General features: G+C 42.7%; 1 protein-coding gene and 5 non-coding genes across 6 annotated transcripts; 2 read left to right on the forward strand and 4 right to left on the reverse strand.

Annotated features, from left to right (window-relative positions):
* Positions 1–58: 58 nt before the first annotated feature.
* Positions 59–24,344, reverse strand: BBS1 (Bardet-Biedl syndrome 1). The gene is made up of 17 exons (XM_075281563.1): positions 24,198–24,344; positions 21,701–21,771; positions 18,395–18,429; positions 16,229–16,501; positions 15,703–15,749; positions 14,636–14,674; positions 14,484–14,556; positions 9,144–9,275; positions 7,706–7,812; positions 5,669–5,789; positions 5,393–5,551; positions 4,986–5,055; positions 4,730–4,888; positions 4,338–4,471; positions 3,814–3,948; positions 2,352–2,438; positions 59–1,697 (listed from the first exon to the last, which is right to left on the reverse strand). The coding sequence occupies exons 1-17, from the start codon at positions 24,227–24,229 to the stop codon at positions 1,611–1,613; spliced, it is 1,761 nt and encodes a 586-aa protein (XP_075137664.1). The 5' UTR covers positions 24,230–24,344; the 3' UTR covers positions 59–1,610.
* TRNAQ-CUG (transfer RNA glutamine (anticodon CUG)) lies at positions 12,059–12,130 on the reverse strand. The gene has a single exon. It is a non-coding gene; the product is annotated as a tRNA-Gln (tRNA).
* Positions 12,468–12,539, forward strand: TRNAD-GUC (transfer RNA aspartic acid (anticodon GUC)). Its single transcript has one exon. It is a non-coding gene; the product is annotated as a tRNA-Asp (tRNA).
* TRNAQ-CUG (transfer RNA glutamine (anticodon CUG)) lies at positions 12,949–13,020 on the forward strand. The gene has a single exon. It is a non-coding gene; the product is annotated as a tRNA-Gln (tRNA).
* Positions 13,182–13,253, reverse strand: TRNAD-GUC (transfer RNA aspartic acid (anticodon GUC)). The gene has a single exon. It is a non-coding gene; the product is annotated as a tRNA-Asp (tRNA).
* On the reverse strand, positions 14,241–14,312 carry TRNAD-GUC (transfer RNA aspartic acid (anticodon GUC)). The gene has a single exon. It is a non-coding gene; the product is annotated as a tRNA-Asp (tRNA).
* Positions 24,345–26,076: the final 1,732 nt, after the last annotated feature.

Raw genomic sequence — 26,076 nt, forward strand, 5'->3', positions numbered from 1 at the left:
GCACAGACTGTGATACTTCTTTAACGTCCCTTTATTACATATTACAATAGGTTTTGATACATAATAATAGTCATATACGGTTGTATACTTTCTACAAAAATATGTAATCAATCTATACAGAATATTCTAGAATAAATAGGAAACAAGGAAAAGCTGACAACAGGCATCAGAAATGGTGCAGTAAAATCTACGTGCAGTCCCAGCAAGTCAATGGTGCCTGTGGAATCCTGTGCACATACAGAGTTATAGCAGAAAATGCAATGAAAAGCCCAATGGAATTAGGACTAATGCTGGTGCAGATCTCCGGGAAGGCAGAAATCTGAGGGTCAGCCTAAGATTACTGCTGCAGAAAATACACTGCATGTGTTATCTGCCATCTTACTATGTTATGCAGTCTTTTACTATGTCATACCATCTCTTACTATGTCATACCGTCTTATACAGGGTTAGGCAGGGAGGTATGGATGATTTGAACGGGGCGCCATGCAAGGTGGGGGATAATCTTGGTGGATAAAGAGTGGGGGTACCTGCTCATCAGGAGCCGCAATTTTAGTAGCAATGGAGACGTGGTTGATAGAGCATCGTGTGTTCATGTACAACACCTTTATTGAAACGGACTGTTCTGTCATTCAAACACAGAGACGTTTCTGGAATCATTCCAACGTTGGCCGTCATGGTCATGTTCCGAAGTTTGACACGATAATGAAGTGGGTGAACCACTTTCAATGAACAGGTTCTTTGAGACCCGGAACTTCACGAGGAGGTTCGCCGGATTTTACACCTGGACCTGCATTTTCATCTCTATAAGCTGATGGTTGTCCAACAGTTGCAGCAAAGACTACGGAGGATGATTCAGATTTGCAGAAACAATGTTGGAAAACATGACTGATAATATTTGTAATGGCAACGTGCAAGCTACACATTGAAAAAATTAAATTTGAGTGTGTAAGTGTTATTTCAAATCATCCATACCTTCCTGTCTAACCCTGTACTATGTTATAACATCTCTTACTATGTCATATTGTCTCATACTACGTATGTCATACTGTCTCTTACTATGTCATACCGTCTCATACTGTCTCTTACTATGTCATACTGTCTCGCACTATGTCATACTGTCTCGCACTATGTCATACTGTCTCGCAGTTTATCATACCATCTCTTTCCTATAAAATTTGCAGCTTTTTAACAATACTAAACTTAATAAAAATTAGAACATTAAATACATGTACCTGACACTTACTCATTCTCGTACCTCAATGATCTTTGGGCTAAGGCCTCACGTTGTGGAAATGCAACTCTTTTAGCCAAGCTAGGAGTGGATTGAGCAGAAGGGAGAAGTATAAGAACTTCCTATATATTTCCCATTCCTTTTGTAGCCATTCTTGGCTTTGTCTCAAAAAAGGAGCAAAATCTGCAACAAAAAAAGCTGCGTTTCCACAACGTGGAGCCTGAGCCTTAGGAATTATATCTGGCAACGTCAAGTCCAGTTTCTTTAGAGTCCATAAAAAGAAATCTGGTCCTTGAAGACAGAAATCCTTGGATTTTCCCATTTTGCCTTACATTCAAGTGCTTTGGTTGCTAGATATAGCTCTGTAGATGTCTACCCATCACCCGGCCACTAGGCCTTCGCTGACCGGCATGTTGATGTGCGCTGTAAGCAGCGGTGTACTTTTACCTTCTCTCAAGACGAAAACCTAAGAAAAGAGAAAATAAGGAATTACCAATCTGCAAATAAATGAAAGATAAACCTTATAAAACAAATCTACATAAAGCGTCACAGGTAGGGGTCACATCAGCTGGTACCGCTACGCTGCAGGCGCAGATATTCTGTCTGGGAAAATGCTGAAGCAAACTCAATGGACACTATAAGCCAATGGAGTCCACAGGATGCCAGTCGGGTCTGTTATTTTTTGTTGGATCAGAACAACAGACATATGTAGTACAGAAGTAAACAAAGTCTAGGCGCCATTAATCTGATGCCAGTCAGCTTCTATAAAGCCTCACTTTCCAATGTTGTGACCAGGAGAAAAGCTGTAACCACAAACTTATGTCACTGGCTGTATATCTATCAGATGTTAAAGTGCAGAAGGAAAGTGAGACCTTACTATGTTACGTAATGTTATCCAGCATCAACAAAATACATGGCTGCTTTCTTTAGAAAACAGCGCCACACTTATCCATGAGGTGGTGAAGGGTATTGCAGCTCAGCTCTGTTAGCTGCTTCTTATAACGGGAACAACAACAGTAATATGTCAGCATTGCAGTAATACCTGCTATCAAGGCATGTAAAGTATGATGTGATAGAGGACTCACGGCAAGACAACTACAGGTGACATAGTGACATCTACCTTTATTATACCAGAGATCCCTTTGTCACTGCAGCAATCCACAAATGTCTCAATAGGATAGTTCAAGCCAGGAACCAGCAGCGGAACCTAAGAAAGAAAGAAATGACCCCCCGCCCCAGATTATGGATAAGTAAATGCACAGCGCAAGCCAGACTCATGTACTGAATACGTATAGTGAGGAACCTCCTCAGCCTGACAATGTTATAGCCATCTGACCCGTGTACATCACTCACATTTATAGAGAATGTGCCAAGAGTCCTCAGCGGGGAAATACAGTCACAGACTGAACATAGTCATAGCCCAACATAGTAGGTTCAGGCAAATATTATTATGAAGCTTCTACAAGAAATATTTAATATTCTTCTACTATATCAAGCTCCAAATGACCAGTTCACATCTCAGGGCTCGTTCACATCTGCGCCCAGGAGTCCTTTCTGCAGGTTTCTGTTTCCTGCACAAAACAGGGACAGGAGACGGAAACCTGCTGGAATGTTTCAAGCCCATTCATTTGAATGGGCTTGAAAAGTCTCCAGCCGTGCGCGCCGGTGAGCGTTTTAGGCGCTGCAGGGCGAAACCGGTTTTTTTTAAACCGGACACAGAGTTGGACATGCAGGACTCTGTGTCCGGTTTAAAAAAAAAAACGGTTTCACCATGGAGAGCATAAAACGCTCACCGGCGCTAACGGCCGGACTCGGCATGACAGGTTTCCGTTTTCTGCATGCAGAAGACGGAAACCTGAAAACGGAGATCGAACGCTGGTGTGAACCCAGCGTAAAGGGAACCTGTCACATTGCGCATGCAGTCTAATGTAAGAATTCTTATAATCTAATATGCATAAGAGTCCAGTGGGCGGTGCTAGTCAGTGACTGAGCCATCTCTACATGTGTGCTCATACTGGGTAGGCTGTCAATCATGCAAGCAGGACCGTCCATTGGACTCCTTTGTATAGATAGAGCAGGGATTTCAATCAATAATTTACAAGACATAGTGAATTTATATATATATATATATATATATATATATATATATATATACACACACACACAATATCTGCTCAGCTACTTGTGCCCTATGAGCCAATGTCAGTAGACTGAATAGCATTTACATGGTGATAGGTTTCTTGTAATGGGATTTGTCTTGCAGAGATCCGTCAGGCTCTTTATAGCATATGTTTCTTTGGAAAAGGTGCAGAACTTTTCTGCCCTTATTTCAGCTAGGTCACCTATAGATGGCGGTAGAGTGATGTAAAGCCACATATGATGACTTGCTCATGTTCACAGGACTTGCAGGTATTTTAGGACTGCCAACGAGAAGCTTGGCTCCCCCTAGTAGTCCCATACACAACCATCATTCTATTCAAATGGGGGGAATCAGGACCCCTGTTCTTATGGGGTTCCAAGTAGTTGGACCTCCAACATCTAGGATAACCAATTGTGTACAGTATTCTAAGGCTTCCATATACCTTAAAGAATGACGGTCTGAGCTGGTAAAGGTGTTCATCATATAGGAAACTTATTAGCAGTTGCATGGATGGCCGGTTCACTGACGTGTTCTGTAAATTCAGTATTAGTTTGAAGCGGGGACCAATTCCCTGTACCTGAAGGAACAAGAAGTCATTTGTTTTCATATAAAAATAAAAGGCAGAAAACTTTCTAAATTGAAACATAATAAAAAGAGTTTAGATTGACTTGTCCGATCCAGCTAGAATGGATTACATATAGTTTTAAGAGACATATTCAGTATAATTTATAACCCATTTAATTTCCTATTAATTTTGGGCTTAGGAGTCCAGTGGGCGGTCCTATATAAATGTTCGTACAGAAATAGCTGTCATTCCTCAAGTAGGACCGTCCACTGGACTCCTAAATCTTTTCTACCATAGGCCAATCCTGCTCTATAACATGATCCCTGCAGTTTAAAGGGACACATTCCCTTTAAAGAAGATATAGCACATCTAACCCTGACTGCAATGTATCATATACTCACAGCAGCATTTAGAGTAAGCGGTTCCTGCATTGTTGAGGATACTGGAGTCAGGCTGGCATCCAAGGCCTTAACATAAGCTCGGGCAGCACTAAGGCGGAGACGATACAGATCCATTTGGAAAACGCGGTGCATTGCTGAGGAAAAAAGGGAAGGTTGAGTAAGACAGCCATTACTGTACACTTATCTAGGTTTATGTATAGCAGGGGTAATATAGTTCAGTCCTCTTTAAAGGGAATTCCCTGGAAAACTGAGGGGAATGGGGGGCACAAAATCCCCATAACCAGTATAAGGATATCAACCAACAAGCCCTCAATGGGCCTCTAGCAGAACATGTATAAATGTAGATGCTGAATATATTCTATATAGAGACCACAGGTCACAGTTCATCTCACCCACAGCATTCTCTCTCTCACGAAGGGTCTGGTCCACATAAAGTTTGGTTTTCTTCGGTACATTGAGCTTAATGCTTTGCCCAGTAGGGGGTCCGGGTGCTGTATCCTTGTCTTCAAAGTGAGCCGTTCTCTTCAATATCTTAATAATAAGACCCCCGCCTATGGATGTAAGATTTATGGGAGGATAAAGAAGAGCGTTCAGATGATTTAGATCACTAAGGAGATAAAGAATGATGGCAAGTGTGACCCATATTACCTCTCGTGGACATAATCAGAGTATCATCTTCTCTTCCATATCTTCCAAAACAAAGACTTGTCACTATGTCCTACGAGACAAACAGGATTTTACCATACAGGCTTGTGGTAAGTAACACTGGGCTTATGCTAAGGAAATGGGTACTCAGTAATGCCAGCCTGGGCTGTGCTCTTGGGCACTTGCAAAGGTGCTTCTGGGGCATCTAGGCTAAGGCCCCATTTTACTGCAATGTGTGGATGGGATTAGGCAGAATCTCATGCACGTTGCAGGTAATGAAAAAAAAATGTATTTTCGCAAAATCTTTTACCATCCTATGATATAAAGCCACAACATACATTCACCAAAGTGTATAGTATGGAATTGGGAAAATAGAAGCTAAAATTGGGAAGGAACCATTGTCAACTCACTGGGGTTGATATGACGCTCAGCAGATTCTTATCTCTGTACAGGTGAACTTCCAGATTCTTTAATCCCACCAGAACAGCTTGGATGCTTCGTGACTTCTGTTCCAGTAAAGCCATTGTCATGACAGGAGCAGGCAGAGTAACTGTCCAGAGTCTCTTTCCCTGTGATAAGTGACATTATCCAATGGTTTTTATGTGTCTTTTATATTGTTATATTAATACAGCAAAATAAATATGGCAGCGCTTTACGGACTTCGGTGTAGTTTCTTGCGGACTCACCTTTTGGGAATATCCAAGCAGCGTCTCTTGGGAGGTCCCAATTATAATATTCTTCTGGACACGAACCATTCCAACCACCTGAGCATTCAGCTCAATGCAATATTTAGGCCGCTTAGAGTCTCTGGAAATTTTGAACATCATTAATGTTCAGAAATCAATGGGGTCGTCCAAGCATAAAATGTCATATACATTGTATAGAGCAGGGATAGGGAACCTTTGGCTCTCCAGCTGCTGTGAAACTACAACTCCCATCATGCTCCACTCACTTCCATGGGAGTTCCAAGAACAGCAGAGCAAGTATGCATGCTGGGAGTTGTAGTTTTGCAACAGCTGGAGAGCCGTACGTTCCCTACCCCTGGTATAGAGCATACATTTGCTATGCTTACAGTTTATATACTGCCAAGAAATGATTCAGTGGCGAGGTATGACATTTACTTACACAGTATGGCACCACCTGGTGGTGTTCATATGTATAGCAATGTGCATATCCATTGATCACGCATACTCAGATATTCTCCCCATAGCCAAGGCTTTGCATGGTTATCCTCTGATCATTGCAGAGCAGCCAATAGAAATAGAAAGCCAATTTTATGACCTCTTCTGCAATGAACAATGGGAAGAAAGCGTCCAATAATTGAGTAGGATCTGTCAGGGCAACATTCTATAAGATATCCCCCCATAGAGTTGTTAGTGAGTGCCTACTCATAGTACTGAGGAAGAGGGGGTAGAATATTTTGGCATGTGCTACACTGAGAAATGAGTCGGCTTCTTCCAGGTGTATGACTTCCAAATGTAAAGTCTCTAAACAGCATAATGTGCATCTAAACGGTAAAATGCCTCCTCTATATGACAGCAATTTCCATACAATCCTAATTTCCTGTTATTAATGGAAGACATTGCAAAGGCAGATATGTAAATGAGTACAGGTATGGTGAGATTAAACACTGAGTCTTGCCACAAGAGGGCATAAAAGTGCATCTGTCCCTGCCCTAAAAAAGGCTTAAAAGCTACTTTTGGGTAGTGTACCTCTTGGTGAGATATTGTTGACTGCTAGACATACCTCAATGATGCACATAAGGACATTTGCTCAGCTGACAGCCTCCAAGATGTGGCGCTTCAGTCGACAGAGAATCAGGATGCTCTTTTTTGCTAACTGCCCATCATCTATACCATCTTAGAATGTATTGGGGGCAGTGGATACTTGAGGGCACGCACATGGCAAACAGGCTTTGGACAGCTCAGGCAGAACAAACCACCGCTACAGATCATCATTTGTTTTGTTTGCAAGCATGAGCGGCTCCCACAGTTTCCTTATCCACAGCGATATACAGATGGCGCATTCACTACACACCCTTGTCCCTGCCTGGACTATTTCTGGGCACTTAGCAGATGGAAATTTGGTGACATGGTACCCATAATGTGCCCTGCCAATGACTGCCAACCACCATCAACTTTGTTTGCAGTATTGTGGTGAACAAGAATGTGGACTGCTACGTGTCGGAATGCCATTGTCTTTAGTGACAAATCCAGATTCTCTTTGGGATCTGACAAAAGTCGGTTGTCAGTAAGGAGGCCTTGCTATTGCTGTGAAGAGACAGGGGAGTCAGCCGCTGGTGTGATGATCTCGGGACTCCTTGCTTGGCCATCGCAGTCGCCACGTTTATCACCAACCAAGCAGTTATGAAACCACTTGGGTTGCCAGCTTTGGCAACCTACATACAGGATATACAGGCCCAGCTGCAAAATCTATGGGCAGACATGTGCCATAAGATAGCATGCAGAAAGTGTATGCCTCCATGTCCAACCATATCTCTTCTTGAAGCGGCCCAATAACGTACTAGAGTCTCCTTTGAGTTGTGCAGTTTTCACGAATGAACATCCTTTTGCTCTAATATTATCACTTACACATATCACCATTGTGTTCAAACAAGTTTCATTTGATTCCAAAAACTCCTTTTTGTTGTATTACTTTTTAGTAAATGAGTGTATATAGATTTCCGTACAAGCTACAGAGATACAGCTATACTAGTGCTTTACCTGCGGAGGATATACACGTTACCATTGCGGCATGCAACAGTGATGCGGTACTCGATATCATACTGTCCATTGACATCCAGGAGAGTCGGGACACTGGGGAGACCGACCTGTAAGAATGACAACTAATATTTAGAAGTTTATTCAGACTGCCCTGCAGGAAGGACATAGGTGAAGACTCATGAAGACACAAGTCCATTCACTTCACCCATGTGATAGAGGAAGTAGTGCAAGTCTCTATTCACTTTGGGGGAGGTTTACCAAGCAAAACGCACCTTAAGCCATAAGTGTTGTAAAGTTAGACTGGAGAAGGATATGTCAGGGCTTAACAAACAGTATTAGACATCTTGATAAATTTGGTGCATTTCAAGACTGTATCTCTAGAGTGGACTGTCTAAAACTTACACCACAGTGACCCAGATTTACACTCAGACATTAGTCTTGCACCCAAGGGGCACCTGTTTTCATGGATCCCCAATACATTTGGGTGTATGGAGAGATCCGTGTATATGGCCAAATACAGGACATGACCTATATTTTGATGGTCCATGGCAACAGAATAGTCCCCAATGATATTGAATACAATGCTGCTGTGTGATGTCCGTTAAAAAAACAGACATCACATGACTATTAATTACTGTAGTGTGAATGTAGCCCTAGTGTAAACTTAGGCTGTCTGAAAAGATTTACGCAAGCAGATTTATCACAGTGGTTGCTGCTGGATGATAAATCTAGCATATGTATAAACTGTCTAAAATATACTACTTTATAGTTGGTTTACTTTGAGTTAGAATTAAGCAACACAATTGTGCTACACTGAGATGCATTTAAGATACGACGCCATTTTCTGAGTATCACATGCCTAAACAATTTTAGCCCAAACTAGATCCGCCACAATGCGCAAAGTTTATGCCAGTGCCTAGTAACCATAATAGTAAATGAGTGACAAATACACTTGTGCCATTTCTTTGGATGCTGGACAGCTCTAATGTATACTATTGTATGGCCAGGCAGTGACATTTATTGCCCAGCCACTCCCATTAAAGAAAAGTAAAAAACAGACCAAATATATATTTATATGTTTCATGTTTGTTTCTAGAGATCAGCAATTGATGCTTTGAAAAACCTTATATACAGTAAAAATCCATTCCTAGGTTTATGACACCCAGCCCCCAGCCATGTAATTAGACTGCAGCATTGGTGGGAGCAATGCGGCCGCTTCAGTACTTACCAAGCACAGCGCTGTACATTTCTACAAGGGCTTTTCTTGATACAATCCTTCAGCCTGCTCAATCTACGATCAGTCCATGTGATCGCTAAATGCGACGTCACATGGCCTGTGAAGCAGAAGCTGCCTCAAACAGCTAGTCCACAGGGTTCCCAGGTGTTGGACCCCCTCAGACCCCCAGTAAAAAAAAATAAAAGAAAATGACAGGCTCACCCGGGTTAAAATAGTAAAAGCTTCTGGATCCAGTATAAAGATTTCTCCACTTTCTGTACCTATAACCAGGCAGCAGACAGCATCTTCATCTGCCATGTTCTTCTTTAGAGTCCCCATACATGTAATCACAGTCTGAAACACAGGCATTGAAAACCATTGGTTATTTGTATACATTTATAGGGAACAGGATGACGGAAACAATCTGGCTGGATGACAATATACAACGACAATATAGAGTAATTCAGCCTGTTACATGTCTATGGCGTATTAACTCCCAGTAACACAAACTACGTTTGTTTTTTTTTACAATAAGCAACTGGTTTAAAGGGATCCCGTCACATTATTTATGCAGTCTAATCTGCAGAATAATGTGCAGAATTATTGAGTCCAGTGGGTGGTCCCGCTCAGTAAATGCCTGAATGCAGGGACGCTGCTATAGGGGGTGAAGAGGTAGCAGTCACTACCAGGCCCAAAGGGTCCTCAAAGGTTCCTCTGACACATACAATATGCCACTATTCTTAATGGTACAAGGTAGGTAGAGGCACCATTACAAATTTTGCATTAGGGTCCAAGATCAAATCACACCTCTGACAGTATGTAAACTATATAAAGGGAAAGCTGTCATTCAGTGAGGAGGATCACACACTAGACCTGTGGTGGCGAACCTGTGGCAAGCCCTCTCTGTTGGCACGCATACCTTTGTTCCATCAAGTCTTCCCAATCGCTCACTAACAGGGAATCCATGGCTTACACTGACAGAAGAGTGTGACCTCTGCCCTAACACAGGCATGATGATGTCATTCATCTGCGCCTGCACTGTTGTGGAAGAAGTAGGTCGCCCGGCTGCTCTTCGTGGGAAGTAAGGTAAAGTAACATATTATGCTGTGTGGGGGCACTCAGTGGAGCATATAACACTTTGAGGGTGCCCACTGTGAGCATATAATACTGTGTGGGGACCTACTGTGGTGCATAATATACTGTGTGGGGGCCACCGTGGTGCATATTATACTGTGTGGGGGCCACTGTGAGCATATAATACTGTGTGGGGACCTACTGTGGTGCATAATATACTGTGTGGGGGCCACCGTGGTGCATATTATACTGTGTGGGGGCCACTGTGAGCATATAATACTGTGTGGGGGCCACTGTGAGCATATAATAATGTGTGGGGGTCACTGGGAGCATATAATACTGTGTGGGGACCTACTGTGGTGCATAATATATTGTGTGGGGGCCACCGTGGTGCATATTATACTGTGTGGGGGCCCACTGTGGAGTATATTATATTGTGTGGGCCACTGTGTGTTTTTCTTTTAAGACAAAAGATGTTAATGTATGACTTGTTTTTGTTTTTTTGCTTTTTCTAAAACAAAACCCCAGTATTACGGTTAAAGGGGCTCTATCACTAGGAAAAGTCATTTTTAACTAATCACACCTTTGCATAGCCTTTAGAAAGTCTATTCCACACTTACCTATAGTATGTAGATTACCTCAGTGGTTTCTGAATAAGTCCGTTTTCATATGCTAATTAGACTGGTGCATGATAGATGGTGCACACCTCTCCTATTGTTTTCTATGGGAGACTTATTCAGACACCACTGAAGCAATCTACATACAAAAGGTAGGTGTGAATTAGCATTTCTAAAGCCTATGCAAGCATGTGATTAGTTAGAAATGACTTTTCCCAGTGATAGAGCCCCTTTAAATTGCCATGTTGGCACTTTGCAATAATTTAGTGGGTTTTGTGTTGTAGTTGGGCATTTGGTCTCCTGAAGGTTCGCCATCACTACGCTAGACTCTTAAAGCACCACTTAGCTTCTTGTTCTTATCTAAATTCTTTATCCCTTTACTCATCTGCTTCTTTGTGTAAGACGGCCACTGAGTCAAAGGGACTAGAGGTCCATAAAATAAGCCATGATAAATATTAAACCATATGATTTAATATCTTTTTTTTTTTGTAATAAACTACATACATTTTCAGACCCACAGAAGTAATAGAAACATATATTTTATGCGCAACAATATAAATAAAAAACATTTCTGTTTTAGACAAAAGAAGCAAAATTTAAATTTTTCTTCTTCTAGCCCCCCAAAAATATTCTATTTATTTAACAAAAAAGGCTACTTATTTCAAGTCTTATGTGTCCTGAAAAATCATGGTAAAGTTTTTGAGATATACAAAGATATTGGCGTGTAAAGTAATGCATATCAAAAGTGATAAATTTGGCTTGAACACCGAGGCATCAATGACCCTTGGTTCTGAAAGGGTTAACCTGCTCAGCTCTTCTGCTTTATAACAAGCTGTCTGTATTTTCAATGCATGGACAACGCAAGCAGTCCTATGCATGAGGCCTAACTGTCTAACACAGGAAGTGGGAGTGGCCTGTTGTGTGGCACTGCACCAAAATCTTGCCACATTTTTCTGGCATAAACTAAACCAACTAATATTAGGTGTAAGGTAAGGTCATGCTAGGTTCACACTAGCATTCAGGATTCCGGTCTTTGGGTTCACTTCTTTTTGAACGCGAAAAACAGAAACCGTCTCTGCCTAAAAAGCAGTTACGTGCAGAGACCTGCGGACTCCTTATACTATGCTTGCAGGACTTTTCCCATATTTTAAGTGAAATGGGGGACAAAGTCCCTGAATGCTGGTGTGACTGCAACCTTAGACAGTCTAAGAATACGACAGCATTAAACACCTTGATAAATCTGGTGCAGTCTAGTACGGTCTAGTCTAAGTTTGCACGGACAGCATTAGTAAATCTGCTCCTGTATGTGAAGTACCAGTCCTAATATTTCATATTAAATTACGCTGGATTTGATATGTTGTTTCCTCACTCAGATATCAGATTGGATACACATTTAAAATGGATTTGGAGGGTTTGAAATGCAAAAAGAAAAAAAAAAAAAAATTCAGGTCCCACCGAGATTTGAACTCGGATCACTGGATTCAGAGTCCAGAGTACTAACCATTACACCATGGAACCTCCCATACGTAAACAGGGGCAACGCCACTTCCTGTGACCTATGTACAGTAATGACCTCTTTTAGTAAATTCCTTGTGGTGGCCATTACTGTAATCCCTCCCCTAACTGTGATATAAAAAAATTACAATCTATCGGATGGTTAGATCACAAGGGGAAAGAAAAGTTATGGCAGGAAGTTTAACCAATATATATATATATATATTTTGGTTAAGGCATTTTTTAAATTTTTTTTTGTCGACGTGAGTAATAAGTAGTATGGCATAAAAGAGTAGACTATTACAAATTCAGAGAATGGTGGTGCTATGCCAAAATCACAGCACCCCAATGTATAAGCTAGTCCTCGTTAGTATAGTGGTGAGTATCCCCGCCTGTCACGCGGGAGACCGGGGTTCAATTCCCCGACGGGGAGGCTATAAATATTTTGTTGCACTTTATGTTTTAGCAATTTTTAATATAACATTTTGAAACAACAATATGGGGAAGGAAAGACAAAATTGGCAAATTGTTTGGAGGTATGCAAGTCTTTCGAAAGTGACATGAGCAGAACAATCCACCAAATGTATCAAAGGCGGACATGAGAAGGACACCAATGTTGAGAAGGCAAAAAAAGGCATAAACCAACAGTCTAATAACCATCTCAAAATGAAGAAAAGTCCAAAATCATTGGACCTCTGTAACATCGTCCTTGTATAAAAGGAAAATGAAGGGGTTTTGACTTGAAAAACTGCATCTGAAAACTTAAACAAATAAACACATCACAACAAACATGGAATGAATTGTGTTTCCAGACTGGATGTACTGCCCACAGCAACATGCAAGGTTCCATGGTGTAATGGTTAGCACTCTGGACTCTGAATCCAGCGATCCGAGTTCAAATCTCGGTGGGACCTGAATTTTTATTTTATCACTTCTGTACCAATTATTCATCTTGACCACTTCAAACATAAACAAAAACTTAAAACAAAAGAGTAATGAATAAGAACAATATGAAAAAAACAAAGTCATTTACCCCCCCCCCCCATTTAAAAAAAAAAATTTTAAAAAATTATACCTCCCCGTCGGGGAATTGAACCCCGGTCTCCCGCGTGACAGGCGGGGATACTGACCACTATACTAACGAGGATGGTTAAGAACCAGTCTGAGGTCCCACTTCATGCAAAATAAGTGCAATACACACCCTAATAACTAAATCAGTATTAAGCTCAGTTCACATCGGCACTTACCACTCCGTACGGAGATTCCATTGCCCTCTCTGCTCTTCCCTCCACATTTTTTGCCCTTTTTGAGCAGAGACCAAATGGAAGCCACGAGGACCCCATTATAGTCTATGGGGTCTGCGGGTTTCCTGAGGTAACCGCTTTTTTATGCAGATTAGGTTTCAGTTTGGGGGGGGGTATGACAAAGCGGACCCCCAGAACAGAAACCTGTTCTCAAATGTGAGCCAGTCTTGGCTAGAAACAGCAAAACTTCATAACACTTGGACATCATAAAGTGAAATGTCCTGCTCAGGGTCCCCTCTATAAGACAGCCACTGTACAAATTGCTCTAGTTTTGAGCCATCCTTGTGTTACAAGGGCACCCATCCATCAGACTGGCACCCATGTAAGGTTATGTTCACACGGCTGAATTTTCACTAGCGGAAAAATGAGGTAAGCTTCAGGAATTTGAAGCTGAATGTTTCTGCTTGACCAAATTCTGCACCAGGTAAGCAGTATTTTTCTGATTTCCATTCACTTCGGTGAGAGTATATCAGGTTGAATCTGCCTGAAGATCGAGCATATTTTAGGCTTATTTTTTTCCACTAGCTGAAACATTAGCAACCCACTGAAATGGTGGAAGATTTCAGTCGTAACTGGGAGCTGATTTTGAAGTAAAATCTGCCTAAAATTCTGCTCCAAGTTCAGCTGTGCAAAAACATAATTTGTCTGCAGTCATTGCTGCGTTGCGGGCTCTTTCTTACCCGGCCAAGTTCAGCTGTTTGCTGGGGGTGGCGGGAACAAGACCTGGGGCAACCAACTGATCGGCCACAGGATCAATGAACCTGTAAGTGCATATTAAATCAGGAAGGAAATCTGAGCAGAACCCAAACTGTCAAGGAAAAAGTTATAGCCTCCCCGTCGGGGAATCGAACCCCGGTCTCCCGCGTGACAGGCGGGGATACTTACCACTATACTAACGAGGATTGCTTAATTTCACATGTGCACCCCAATGAACGAGACAGTGATGTTTCTGCCTGTGAACATTCTGCCTCAATACTTCTCTACTATCTGCTGAGAGTATATGCGTCGCTATATCAAGAACACTACACAAAGATTGTCTTCCGCTTTTACCAAAAAAAAAATCTATTTGTTACCTGACGTTTCAATGGCAATTGCTTATACGTGTTCACAAAATTATCCATCTCCTGTTGATCCAGCATAAGGAACCTGTACAAGAACAATGAAGCTGCTGCGGTGAACAGTGAAGAGTAATGGCTGATAACAGTATGGACTTGATGATACATACCGAAGTGACCGGACGGAGAGAGGAATCTCTGCTTTATCTCTGTAAGAAAGGGGAAAAACAAACAAATACCATGAGCGCCATGTACAAATGACATCCATACAGTTGGGAAAAATAGGCAAATCTGTTTTCCAAGATGTAAATAGGAAAATAGTGCCTCTGTTTGCTGCCCTCTAGGGGCAGCCCCCTTAAACATCATGCACGACTTTTTCAAGAAGCCTTGATGCTAGGCTTGGCCAAACCAGTAGATCTATTCCAAAACAAATGGCTTTTGTAAGTCTCCATACGCCTGTGAAGGTGATCACCTCTTAAGGAGTGATAATATCCCCAGAATCCATAGAGTTGTCAGGAGTTTCAATGGGCAAAGGGAAAACAATCCCACATCCTGCAGCAATGATAATTGATTTGATCTCCAGCCATTGTGACATTTATAAAGAGCTATCAAACTCATGTTCAAGAAAAAAAAAAAATTGGTAAAAAAGTTTTATTCAATCTTTTGGTGTAAAAATAATAAATAATAATAATAAAATACTGTATTACAACTGTAGTAAATGGATGAAATAGAAGACTGCTTTCACCATCCGGACTCCAGTAAAATATAACCTTTAATCCGTAGCGTTAAAATGTACAAAAACTGACATAAAGATAGTGAAAAGATTAGAAAAAACATATAAGTGTCTAAAAAAATCACTAACACGTTTCAGGACAAGTGTGTCCCTTAATCATAGCCGTTCTAGTATGCTCTGATGTTTGTAGGAAATACTGACCTTATAGAAAGCTTTTTTCCATCCTTCTATCTTGTGTGTTTCGAATAAGTTACAGTGATTGATTTAATGTGATTTACGTATTTACTTACTTTTTTTTCATGTAATTTAAATAAACTGTGTTAGTTGTCACTCTAAACAATTCTATTTATATGATTCACCATGTAATATATTGGACAACTTAGAGGGAACATTTAGTGAATTTTCATTTTCCATATATAAAGTCAGTAGATTTTAGCTCAGTCCGTCTTCATTATGCCAGTACTACTTGGTGGATGTAGACATCAGACAGACTTTGCTTCTTACCTGATTCCATCCAACATCTCCTTCAATGTCATTGGGTCAATTTTGTCCTGTCAAAGATGGCAAAAATATATATTTTATTATGAAACAGGAAAAGCAAAATAACAATGGTATAACATAGCAGTGCGTTCAATGAGTAAGGAAAAGCAGTGTGTGTGTGTGTGTGTGTGTGGGGGGTTTGTCACCTCCTCATATTTTTTATTCAATGTAACCTCATTTGCATTGGAGACTCCATCACAGTGTCTGCACGGAATCGGCGGACAAAAACATTTCATCCACTGGTTTTAATGTAAAAACAATAGACACTCTATGGACCCCATATCCAAATATTGAGGAAACGTCAGAACACCCTCATACACATTAGATGACTAGAGGGCAAGGATGACATCAATCTACTGTGTATATTCAGGACCCAAAGTTCATGGGTCCTGCGTCCCTCTAGTACATGGACGAAGAAACATTTCTATGCCTTCAAGGAATCCATTCAGGTACTTCCATGTTCTCTACCAAGAGCTTCCAAAGATCTTACCTCTTTAGCTTGATCCCACACTTCCTTCTCGAGAGGGTTAACTTCAAGCGCTGGCAAAGTGAACTTGAAGTAAGGTCTCAGATTCTTATACACATAAATGAATGGTCCAGAGGCCACAGCTACAGCCGGAGTCCGTGGTTCATTCTGATCCATCAAGAAGGCGGCAACACCAGTTGGCATGTCTAGCAATGCATTCTCAGACATGAGACTTGTGCCCTTATAGACTTTCAGTTTCATATTATATGGCCCATTACCGATATCGCCAGCCACCATCTGTAGAAAAGATACAGTTCTGTAATTATAATAGGCAATGCCAGTCCGCCGCTACCAAAACGATATTGTCCGGGTGTCTATAAAGACACAGTTACAGTTGTTGTGGATGGTGGAATACGAAACTCTAATGGCTTCATGTTCTGCCATTGCTACTTGGAGACCAAAAGCCTCTTCAGGCCAGAGGACTAAAGGGTGCCCCGACAAAAGCTAGGACATGTGTGTGATGCGGACATCATGTGGCTATGGCACCTTGTATGTTGCAGGCCTGAAAAGGTTTGCAGCCTACAAGTAAGAAAGAGGAGGCGCAGCTTCGGTCTGACTCAGTACATCAGGGCATCGGAGGGGAGGCGAGTATAATTTTTACAATTTATTTATTTAACCTTTGGGGGGATATTATTAATATCTTAGTGGAAATGGGGGTAGGATGGATATACGGAGCAATAATATAAAGGTGAGATTTTTTGCATCCTTAGGACAAATATTTGACTGGTGAAGGGTCAACATGTAAATATACACATAGGGGTCATTATTCATTTACAGGGGATTTCTATCATGTATATTTTATAATAAGAAGTAGAAACAGGACAGGACTTTGTGTAGGCGAGTACAATGTGGGTCGGGTGCCTAGAAAAGTAAGAAGCAAAAGATGTCTGTTTTGCAAACTTTACAGAGTCAATCACAGCTGGAAGAAGTGGACGTGGCGGTCTAGATGGAGGAGACGGGAAATGTGAATGACTACAGTCAGAAATATCACCGGTAAGTCACAACATTATTCCTGTATTTTACCAATTTCAATGGTTTGCCTAGACCCCTGTGTAGAGCCGCTATTTACCCCTATATGGTCACCGTATAGTGGTAATATTGGTATACATTGGTAGCGGGGCTTAGTCAAATGGATTTGCCGAAAACCCTAGGTACGCCTGTGGCTGAGGGGTAATATATTACATTTATACAAATATGTAAATGGTCCTAAATTATTTGTTCCACAAACCGAACAAGACTCACAAGGTCATTGCTTTCGGTTAAAGAAAGCGCAATTTCTTCATAAAGTTTGGAAACATTGCTTTACTATAATTTAGGAATACGCTCCCACAGGATTTAGTAATAGCTGAAGGTGTTATTCATCTTCCAATATTGATGGCCTATTCTTAGGACAGGTCATCAATATTAGATATGCGGAGGTCTGACTTCCGGGACCCCTGAAGATCAGCCACCCCAGGACAGCATTGCTGCCAGTAACGCTTACATTCCAGGAGCAGCACCGCCCACTTGCCATACAAGGTGTAGCAGTATCTTTAAAGGGATTCTACCATTAAAACCTCTTTTTTTGTGGATAAGACGTCGGAATAGACTTTAGAAAGGCTATTCGTCTCTTACCTTTAGATGTGATCTCCACCGCGCCGTTCCTTAGAAATACCGGTTTTTACCAGTATGTAAATTAGTTCTCTGGCAGCAATGGGGGCGGGCCCCAGCGCTGAAAATGCAATGGAGGCCTCCCCACTGCTGCTCGAGAACACGATCCTGCGACGCCTCTATCTTCAGCTGGATCCTCCCCTTCTCTGTCGTCTTCCTCCTGCGTCACCTCCGATGCCTGCGCAGTTGGCTCTGCCAGTGAGACACTAGTAGAGCTGACTGCGCATGCCGGCCGGCGGCCATTTTTAGGAGGCCGCTCTTGCTCTTGTAGTTCAATGTTTACGTGTCAGAATGAGCGCTGTGTTACATCGTGGGAATGGGCCCTTAGAGTGAATTAGCCATTAATAGAGAGGTATTTGGCTTTCTCTGGAACAAAATGAGCTTAAAAGTTTACAACAACTGATAAACCTGATGGACTTCCAACCCACTAACTGTATAGTAGGTCATAAAACACATATAATATCTCATCTTGAAACGTACCTTAAAATCACCGTCCCCATGTAAATCGGCAAGAGCTTGGAAGAAAAAGGAAAATAATACAAAATGTGAATATTATTATTTTTATAACAAGAAAAGCAGTTCATGCTCCGGGCTGCTGTGGGGGGGATAACCCTATCCCAGGCTAAAATTAAAATTGTTCAGCCACTTAAAATTTACGACCAAAAGTTTACAATGATCTAAAATAACAAACTGTCACTTTTGGCATTGTAGCATCCAATTCATTTCTAAGGCCCCGTGCACAGATCTGTCATTTTCACAAATCCATGAGGGGGCTAGGCCGGGGCCACAAAATTTAGGGCAGGTCCTATTCTTGTGACCACTGCAGCCAATTCCTGGTGATTATTATTTTGTGGTTTGTTCTTTTAAACTATATTGATTTTTCTGTCAAACATTTAACAAGGCCTCTAAAGCCTTAGCTCAAAATTGTGCAAGTTTTACATTCACATATTCAACTTTTGTGTCCTAAGATTACAACTTATCACTAGAGATGAGCGAACACTGTTCGGATCAGCCGATCTGAACAGAACGCTCCCATAGAAATGAATGGAAGCACCCGTGACGCTGACTTTGCCGGCGTCCGGTAGGCGTCACAGGTGCTTCCATTCACTTCTATGGGAGCGTGCTGTTCGGATCGGCTGATCCGAACAGTGTTCGCTCATCTCTACTTATCACCTATCCAAAGTATAAGTGTTTGATCAATGCTAAGACCCCCACTGATCATGAGAATGGGGGTCCCATGCTCCTCCCCAATTTGAAGGGAGGTTAAGCATGCATATTGCCACTCAATTAAATTCTACGGGCGAGGAACGCCAAGGGGGAGAGGAGCAAAGCACTCAGCAATATCTTGCAGTCTTGCAAAGATAGAGAGGCAGTATATATGCTCCACCATCGATCCATTGAACTGGGGGGTCATGGGACCCCTATAATGGTGATTGGTGGAGGTCTCAGGAGTTAAACCCCCACCGATAAGTCAGATCGTAAACTGTATGCAGCATAAGGTGATAGTATTTCATTCATTCCTCTAAATTGGGCCAAAGCTATGTTATAGGGCTACTTACTGATTCTAAGTATCTGCAGACAGCTGCAAGCCACACTGAATGGGGAGATTTATAAAAACTGGGGAGTTTTCCTATCCCCTTTGCTGGCAGAGGGGGCTTCTCATTTATGACACCCTCCGCTGGGCTATGCACCTGGATGAAATCTACGTCCGCTCATTTTTGTGGTGTAAATGATACTAAACGGCGTGTCCTCACCAAAGAGAAACACAACCAATCCTTAGATTGTGTATAAATTATATGAAAAATTGTGTCTATTTATTGTAAATAAATGAGAGAAAAGAAGATCTTCAAGACTGAACATAGTAATATGACATAGAATAAAAACTAGCCCGTGTCTCCTTTAAGAGATTGATGCATGTCCTGGAATAATAAACAACTATCCTAATCTGTTTCTAATCCCCAGTAATCTATTTAACCCATGCACTGTGCAACCCTTTGCAATGGATATGCCACATTTGCTTTATATTATGTTACATCATATGACGTGTATGAGTTGGCAGTGTGTATCCTTTTGTATCCATTGAAGTAAAGGAGGTCGAGCACCTGTAAAATTGTTCCTAAATCACTTAAATGGTATTGCCGGGGCTGTTAATAGGATAAGAACATGCCTTTATTGTGTGACAGCTCTTTTTTAGTGTTGAGAATAGGCAGCCATTCTTATATTTATACCATATACCCTAACAGAATGATTGAGATGTCAGCGCCACAACTTCTTGTATAAAATCTTGTACATACACAAGGAGACCCAAGAAAGACACTTGTATGGTACCGAATGGACACTGCCAGTGAGAAGAGACAGTACTATGGACTTGCTGATAGATTTAAGGCTGGCACATACAGATTTTATACAGGGGGCTGCAGTGCTGGATCAAGAGGGAAATGTCAGTCTTTCTGTAACGGAGCAACAGATACAGAAGAAAATGGCTGCTCTCACAGGCATAGACACAAGCAACTGTACTGAAGAACTTATTCATTATATACAGAATAAGGCTAAGGCCCCACGTTGTTGAAACACAGCGGAAACAAACGCTGCATATTACAGCATCAGCAAAGTGAATGCGATTCTGTTTCTCAGGCCTGGTTCACATCTGCGTTCAGTAATCCATTCGGGGAGTCCGCATGGGGACCCCCCTAAATAGAATATCGAACGCACTGGCAAGCGGTGAGCTTTTGAAAGCACATGGACCCCATAGACTATATTGGGGTCCATGTGCTTTCCGCACAGAACATGCGGACAGAAAAGTACTTCATGATCTACTTTCCTCTCTGCAGGACTCATGCAAACACCGCGCCTCATGGGGTCCATGTGCTTTCACTGTTCACTGCTTATCAATGCGTTCAGTATTCCATTCATGGGGGGGGGGGGTCCCCATGCAGACTCCCCGAATGGATTACAAACTGCAGATAAGAACCAGGCCTCATCCACACATTGTGGTAAAAAAAGGTGCTTTTTTTTTTGGGAAAAAAAAAACTAAAACGTGTTTTTGAATATACAGCATGTTATTTTTAGCTACAGAATTAGTAGTGTTTTCCCTATAAATTTAATAGGGGAAAGAAAAAAGTAAAGGAGAATTCAGCAAAAACTTACTGAAAACCCCAGCAGAAAGTAAGTAATACATTTTGACTGCGCTTTTTTCTACGGCGTTTTAGCTCAAAAGTTTATTATCTTGGCACAAACAACAGTTTTTTTTTTTTTTAATAACAATAGTATATTTTCTATCTTGTCAATGGCCCCTTTGACGCCATATAAATGCTTCAAAAGTGATCTTGCAGGTGGTAAACACCTTTATATACCTACCTGGAATAGACACCTTTAGGCTCGGGTCCCACATATTGAAACGCAGCCAAAAAAAAAAAATGCTGCGGAAAAGCATCACAGTTTCTTTCTGCAGCATTTTTCACAGAAATGCCTCTATTACATCTATGCAGAAAACGTCAGCGTTTTGACGTTAACATGCTGTGATTTACAAAAATGCAAGTGCTTCTGAAATCGCAGTATTACCGCTGCAGTTTCTTTTCTGCAATGTGTGGATGGGGTTAGCCAAAATCCCATCCACTTTGCAGGCAATGTAAAACGCAAAGTGCGGCCCTGGCTTTATACAGATCTTGCACCAAAACTACACTGGCTGCTCAGTGACCACTTCAAGGCCAGACTTTATGTGACACAATAATCCCTTGTATTCCCTACAGCGAAGGTAATCGCCTCCATTATAGGGGATTTACTTACCGATACAGGAGGAGAATGTATTTAGACCAGCAACAGGATCGTAATGAGCATCCAGCCATTTTGAGGACTCACTAAAAAGAGACGTATAAATAAAAAAAATAATTGTAATCTTCAGCCTGAACAATATATTTTGCATTCTATTTGGGAAGGAAAACTGGAAAATTACATTGAATCTGCGCTTTAGCTTAGGGGTACAAGGGGGCTGCAGCGAATGAAAGGGAGTGTGGTAATGTTTATGAATATGCCAAATTTCTGGCGAATGTTCTGTTGTCACTTTCATTAGCTGTGATACATGAGGGGATCAATGAGATGTGGCCAAGATCAACTTGTAGCCCGAGCAATCAGAAAGGTTAAACCTAGTGACTAGTTAGTTATGGGTGGCCTGCACGTACGAAGTGCATATTAGCGGGAATGGTTGTCCTGGATTAGCGCTGCTGGCAGCATAACCTGTATTCTGTAAAGCGAGCGGACAGAAGGTCAGTGATATTATAAGGATGCTCACTCGATAATCATGGCGGTGAAGAGTTAACGTTCCTGTTGTATACGCACCAGATTTAGAAACTACTGGGGGGTTTATCATACATTTAATATCAATTCCTTTCACAAATTTTGGCACACAACTGTTTTGAAACTTTGGCACATATGCTCCCTATATACCACTTTTTTTGATAAGTGTATGTCAGAGCTTAGCGGGCGCCGATTCCTACCATGGCCAGATGCATTTACTATAATTTACCTGATAAACAGATGGAAATGATAGCTAAAACGTACACCAACTCCTAGCTGAGGCCCGGTCACAACTGCATTCGGGGATTCCATTCCCCTCTCCGTATGAAAAATGCGGAGAGAGGAGCGCTGCAAGCAGAAAGCAGAGGAAACCACATGGACCCCATTGTAGTCTAAGGAGTCTGCGGGTTTCCTAAAGTACTGCTTTTTTTTATGTGTATTAGGTTTCCGATCGGGGGTCTCCAAGCGGACCCCACTAACGAAAACCTATGCACAGACGTGCACCAGGCCTCACTTAGATGGCATACAGAATGCTGACGGAGGACAGGTGAATGTCTCTTAATAAATTAGGCACATTTTGACTAAGCGCCCAGGGGAACATGACTGGCATGTGACACACCAGTCTTAGAGAAGTATCCACCTATGTGCGCTGTATACTTTGTTCACCCCTATGGCTAAACAGTACGCTTTTTTTTTCTGGACTGCTTTGGCTTATATGAAAGCAGCTCTGTCCTTATACTAAGCTACAAGGCAGAAACAACAGAACCATTAGAACTTTTCAGGGCCGCAGGGATTTGCAGCCGATCTGAGGTGGATTCTGCCCATCTTTGTTTTCAAGTGTTGGACACTTCTTAGTTTCTGGACACTGACATAGAAGGTTCCTGCTAAAGCTTTTATCAGATTTCGTTGCACAGTATTACGGCTGACTAACTCCATTAATTGAGACTGCCTTAGGCTGGGGCCCCACGGACCGGAAACGCGGCGTTATACAGTAACTGCAAAGTGGATGGGATTCATGCAAATCCCATACCCACTTTGCGGTAAAAACTGCAGCGCAGACACACTGGTGCGGTTTTGGTCTACAGAAACGCCGGCAGCTTTCCCGTCGATATAATGGTAACAGAAAGTCCACGGAGGAAAACTGGCTAGTTCACACGTGAACAAAGGGGCGGATTTCGCTTCAAAATCCGCCCCTTTACAATGGTGGTCTATGTAGACCACCGGGCTTTTTTTTTCCGCTAGCGGAGAAAAGAAAGGACATGCCCTTTCTTCAGGCGGATGCCGCGCGGGCTCAGCCGTGCGGCTTCCGCCCCCGGCAGCTCCCTCCTATGTCGGCTCATTCATTTGAGCCGACAGCGGAGGGGAAAGCCGCGACCGCGATGGTCGCGACAGGCGGGTTTTGACAAGAGAGAGACGCGGCTCACCGCGTCTGTCTCCGTGTCAAAACCCGCGCGGGCAGTTCACGTGTGAACTGATTGTGTTCGAAGCGCTGCAGGAAGGGGCGCGATGCGTTCCCGCCGTGGGTTTTCCCGCAGTGCTTTAGCGGTTTTTATCGTCCCGTGAGGTCTTAGCCTTAAATTCTTCTCCTAACTCCATTGTGTGAACAGGCCCTTATTCTACCATGCAGCCCTATAGATGTCCTATGGTGGAACTGCCTGATAAATGAGATATTACACAGCGTCCATTAAAATGACAGGGCGGCCATGTAACATATAGTCACGCCAGGTCCTGAGGAGTGACAGCTGCCATTTGCGGGAGCCTCCCATAAGATATCAATGTGCTCCTCAGTACAGGATGATAAGCAAAGTGATCTATGGCGGTTAAGGAGTTAATTAGAGAATTTCTGGAAGATTTTAGGGGTGCTCCGATGGTCTGCAATGGAAATAAGAGGTGTACGGTAATGAAGGGGTTAACTATTTGATACCCAACAGGCAGAAAAGTAAACAGTCAGTCAGTCGCCCTCCCCTCATAACATATGGATATATCTCACCCTTCCCGGCTGCTGTCTGACGAGGATGACATGGCGCTCCCCCCCGTGTGTCTCCCGTTCAGCACCCGCTCCTCATAGCGCCCCTCTCCGCTACGTGTCAGGTAACGTCCCGACCGCTCCTCCTATAGGCCGCTTTGCTGTTGTCACGGCAACTATCACGTAAAGCTCTAGTAAGTTTGTTCCCGCCCACCGGAAACACTGATTGGCCGCAGGACACGATTGTCACGCCTCTAAAATGTTTTTTTCTTTTAGAAAACTTTATTGACAGCGAAAAGGATAAAATACACACAACTGATAAGAGGATATTCACACTTTGCTTTAGAATGTTGACTCTGCAGAAGAAACGCTCAAAAAATCCGTAGGAATTAACAGAAGTGATTTTTTCTGTTTTTATCTTTTGTGCAGTGGATAAAGGGTAAAAAGTCCAGAATTTCTGACCGAATCCCCCTTTGCTCTATTGCCCCCACACTTCTTGGCCAGCAGTGTATGTGTGTACGCTACTGGCCCTCTAGTCAGTCATTAGTCACCACGGCACGTCTTTCAGATTTTCTGGGCCTGTATCGCCTTAGGGTGAGTTCACACGGAGTAAAGTGCCGCGTGATGTAGCACGTATACGCCGTGTGAGCTTTTGCGGGCTGTTCACGCTCCCATTGATTTCAATGGGAGACGGGATTGTATACGTGGCCGCAAAATAGTGCCGCGTATACGATCCCGGCTCCCATTGAAATCAAAGGGAGCGTGAACGGCCCGCAAAAGCTCACACGGCGTGTACGTGCTACATCACGCGGCACTTTACTCCGTGTGAACTCACCCTTTAGGCTGTGTTCATACAAAAAATAATCCAGTAGAATCCAATCCTTGCCCTTGAGGGGCCGCTGCGTGTTCAATATGGCCATGGCCCGGTTCACATCTGCGCATGGGTTTCCGTTTGGGAAGGTCCCACAAGTGGAAACTTAATCTGCATAAAAAAGCAGTTATCTTAGGAAACCTGTGTACCCCATCGACTATAATGGGGTCCATGTGGTTTTTGCTTGGTTTCCGCATGAAAAATGAGGATAGAAAAGTGCTGCTTGCATGCGGAGAGGGGAACGGAATGACAAAAACACTTGCGCTCATTGTCCGTTTTGTGCATTCCTCCGGGTTTCCATCTTCAGCCCTGGTGAAACTGGACAGGGGATGGAAACCTGGCTGTCAGTTTTGAAATCCATTCTCTTGAATGGGTTTGTAAAGGTGACTGTGGACACAAAGTAGGACATGCAGGACTTTGTGTCCGGCTAAATAAAAAAGTGGTTTCCCCTCTTGACAGGCAGAAGGCGCACACAGACAGTTACCTTTACAAACCCATTCAAGTGAAGAAGGGCGTTTCTGACAGTCAGTCAGGTACGTCCTTCTCCACAGCAGCGCCTATCGCGCTGTGCTGTGTGAGCAGGAAGGAACGCCTGCTCCCCTCCTGATAATACTTGTCTATGGACGAGCACTGGGAGCAGAGGGGGGGGGACACGTTCCTCCCCGCTCACACAGCACAGCGGGATAGGCGCTGCTGTGGAGAAGGATGTACCTGACTGACTGTCAGAAACGCCCTTCTGACTGTAAAGAGCTGCGGTACGAGGACCGATAGCGCTTTACCCGGGGCACAGATCAGGAAGCCGATAGTGTGCTGAATTCAGCGTACTGTCGGCTTTCCAGCAGTATATAGAACTGCCTGTGCCCAATCTGATGAAAGGTCCTCTTTAATATAAAATTGGCTTTGTTCTCCAATCTGATTATGAATGACTGTCTGCAAAACCATTACTAAAAACTGTGTCAGCATGGAGTGTGGGCGCTGTGTGTGTCTTTACCAGACTCATCCAGTTGATCCCATATAAGCCTATGAATTGTG

Source organism: Leptodactylus fuscus, chromosome 7 (assembly GCF_031893055.1).
Source record: "Leptodactylus fuscus isolate aLepFus1 chromosome 7, aLepFus1.hap2, whole genome shotgun sequence".
Taxonomy (NCBI): domain Eukaryota; kingdom Metazoa; phylum Chordata; class Amphibia; order Anura; family Leptodactylidae; genus Leptodactylus; species Leptodactylus fuscus.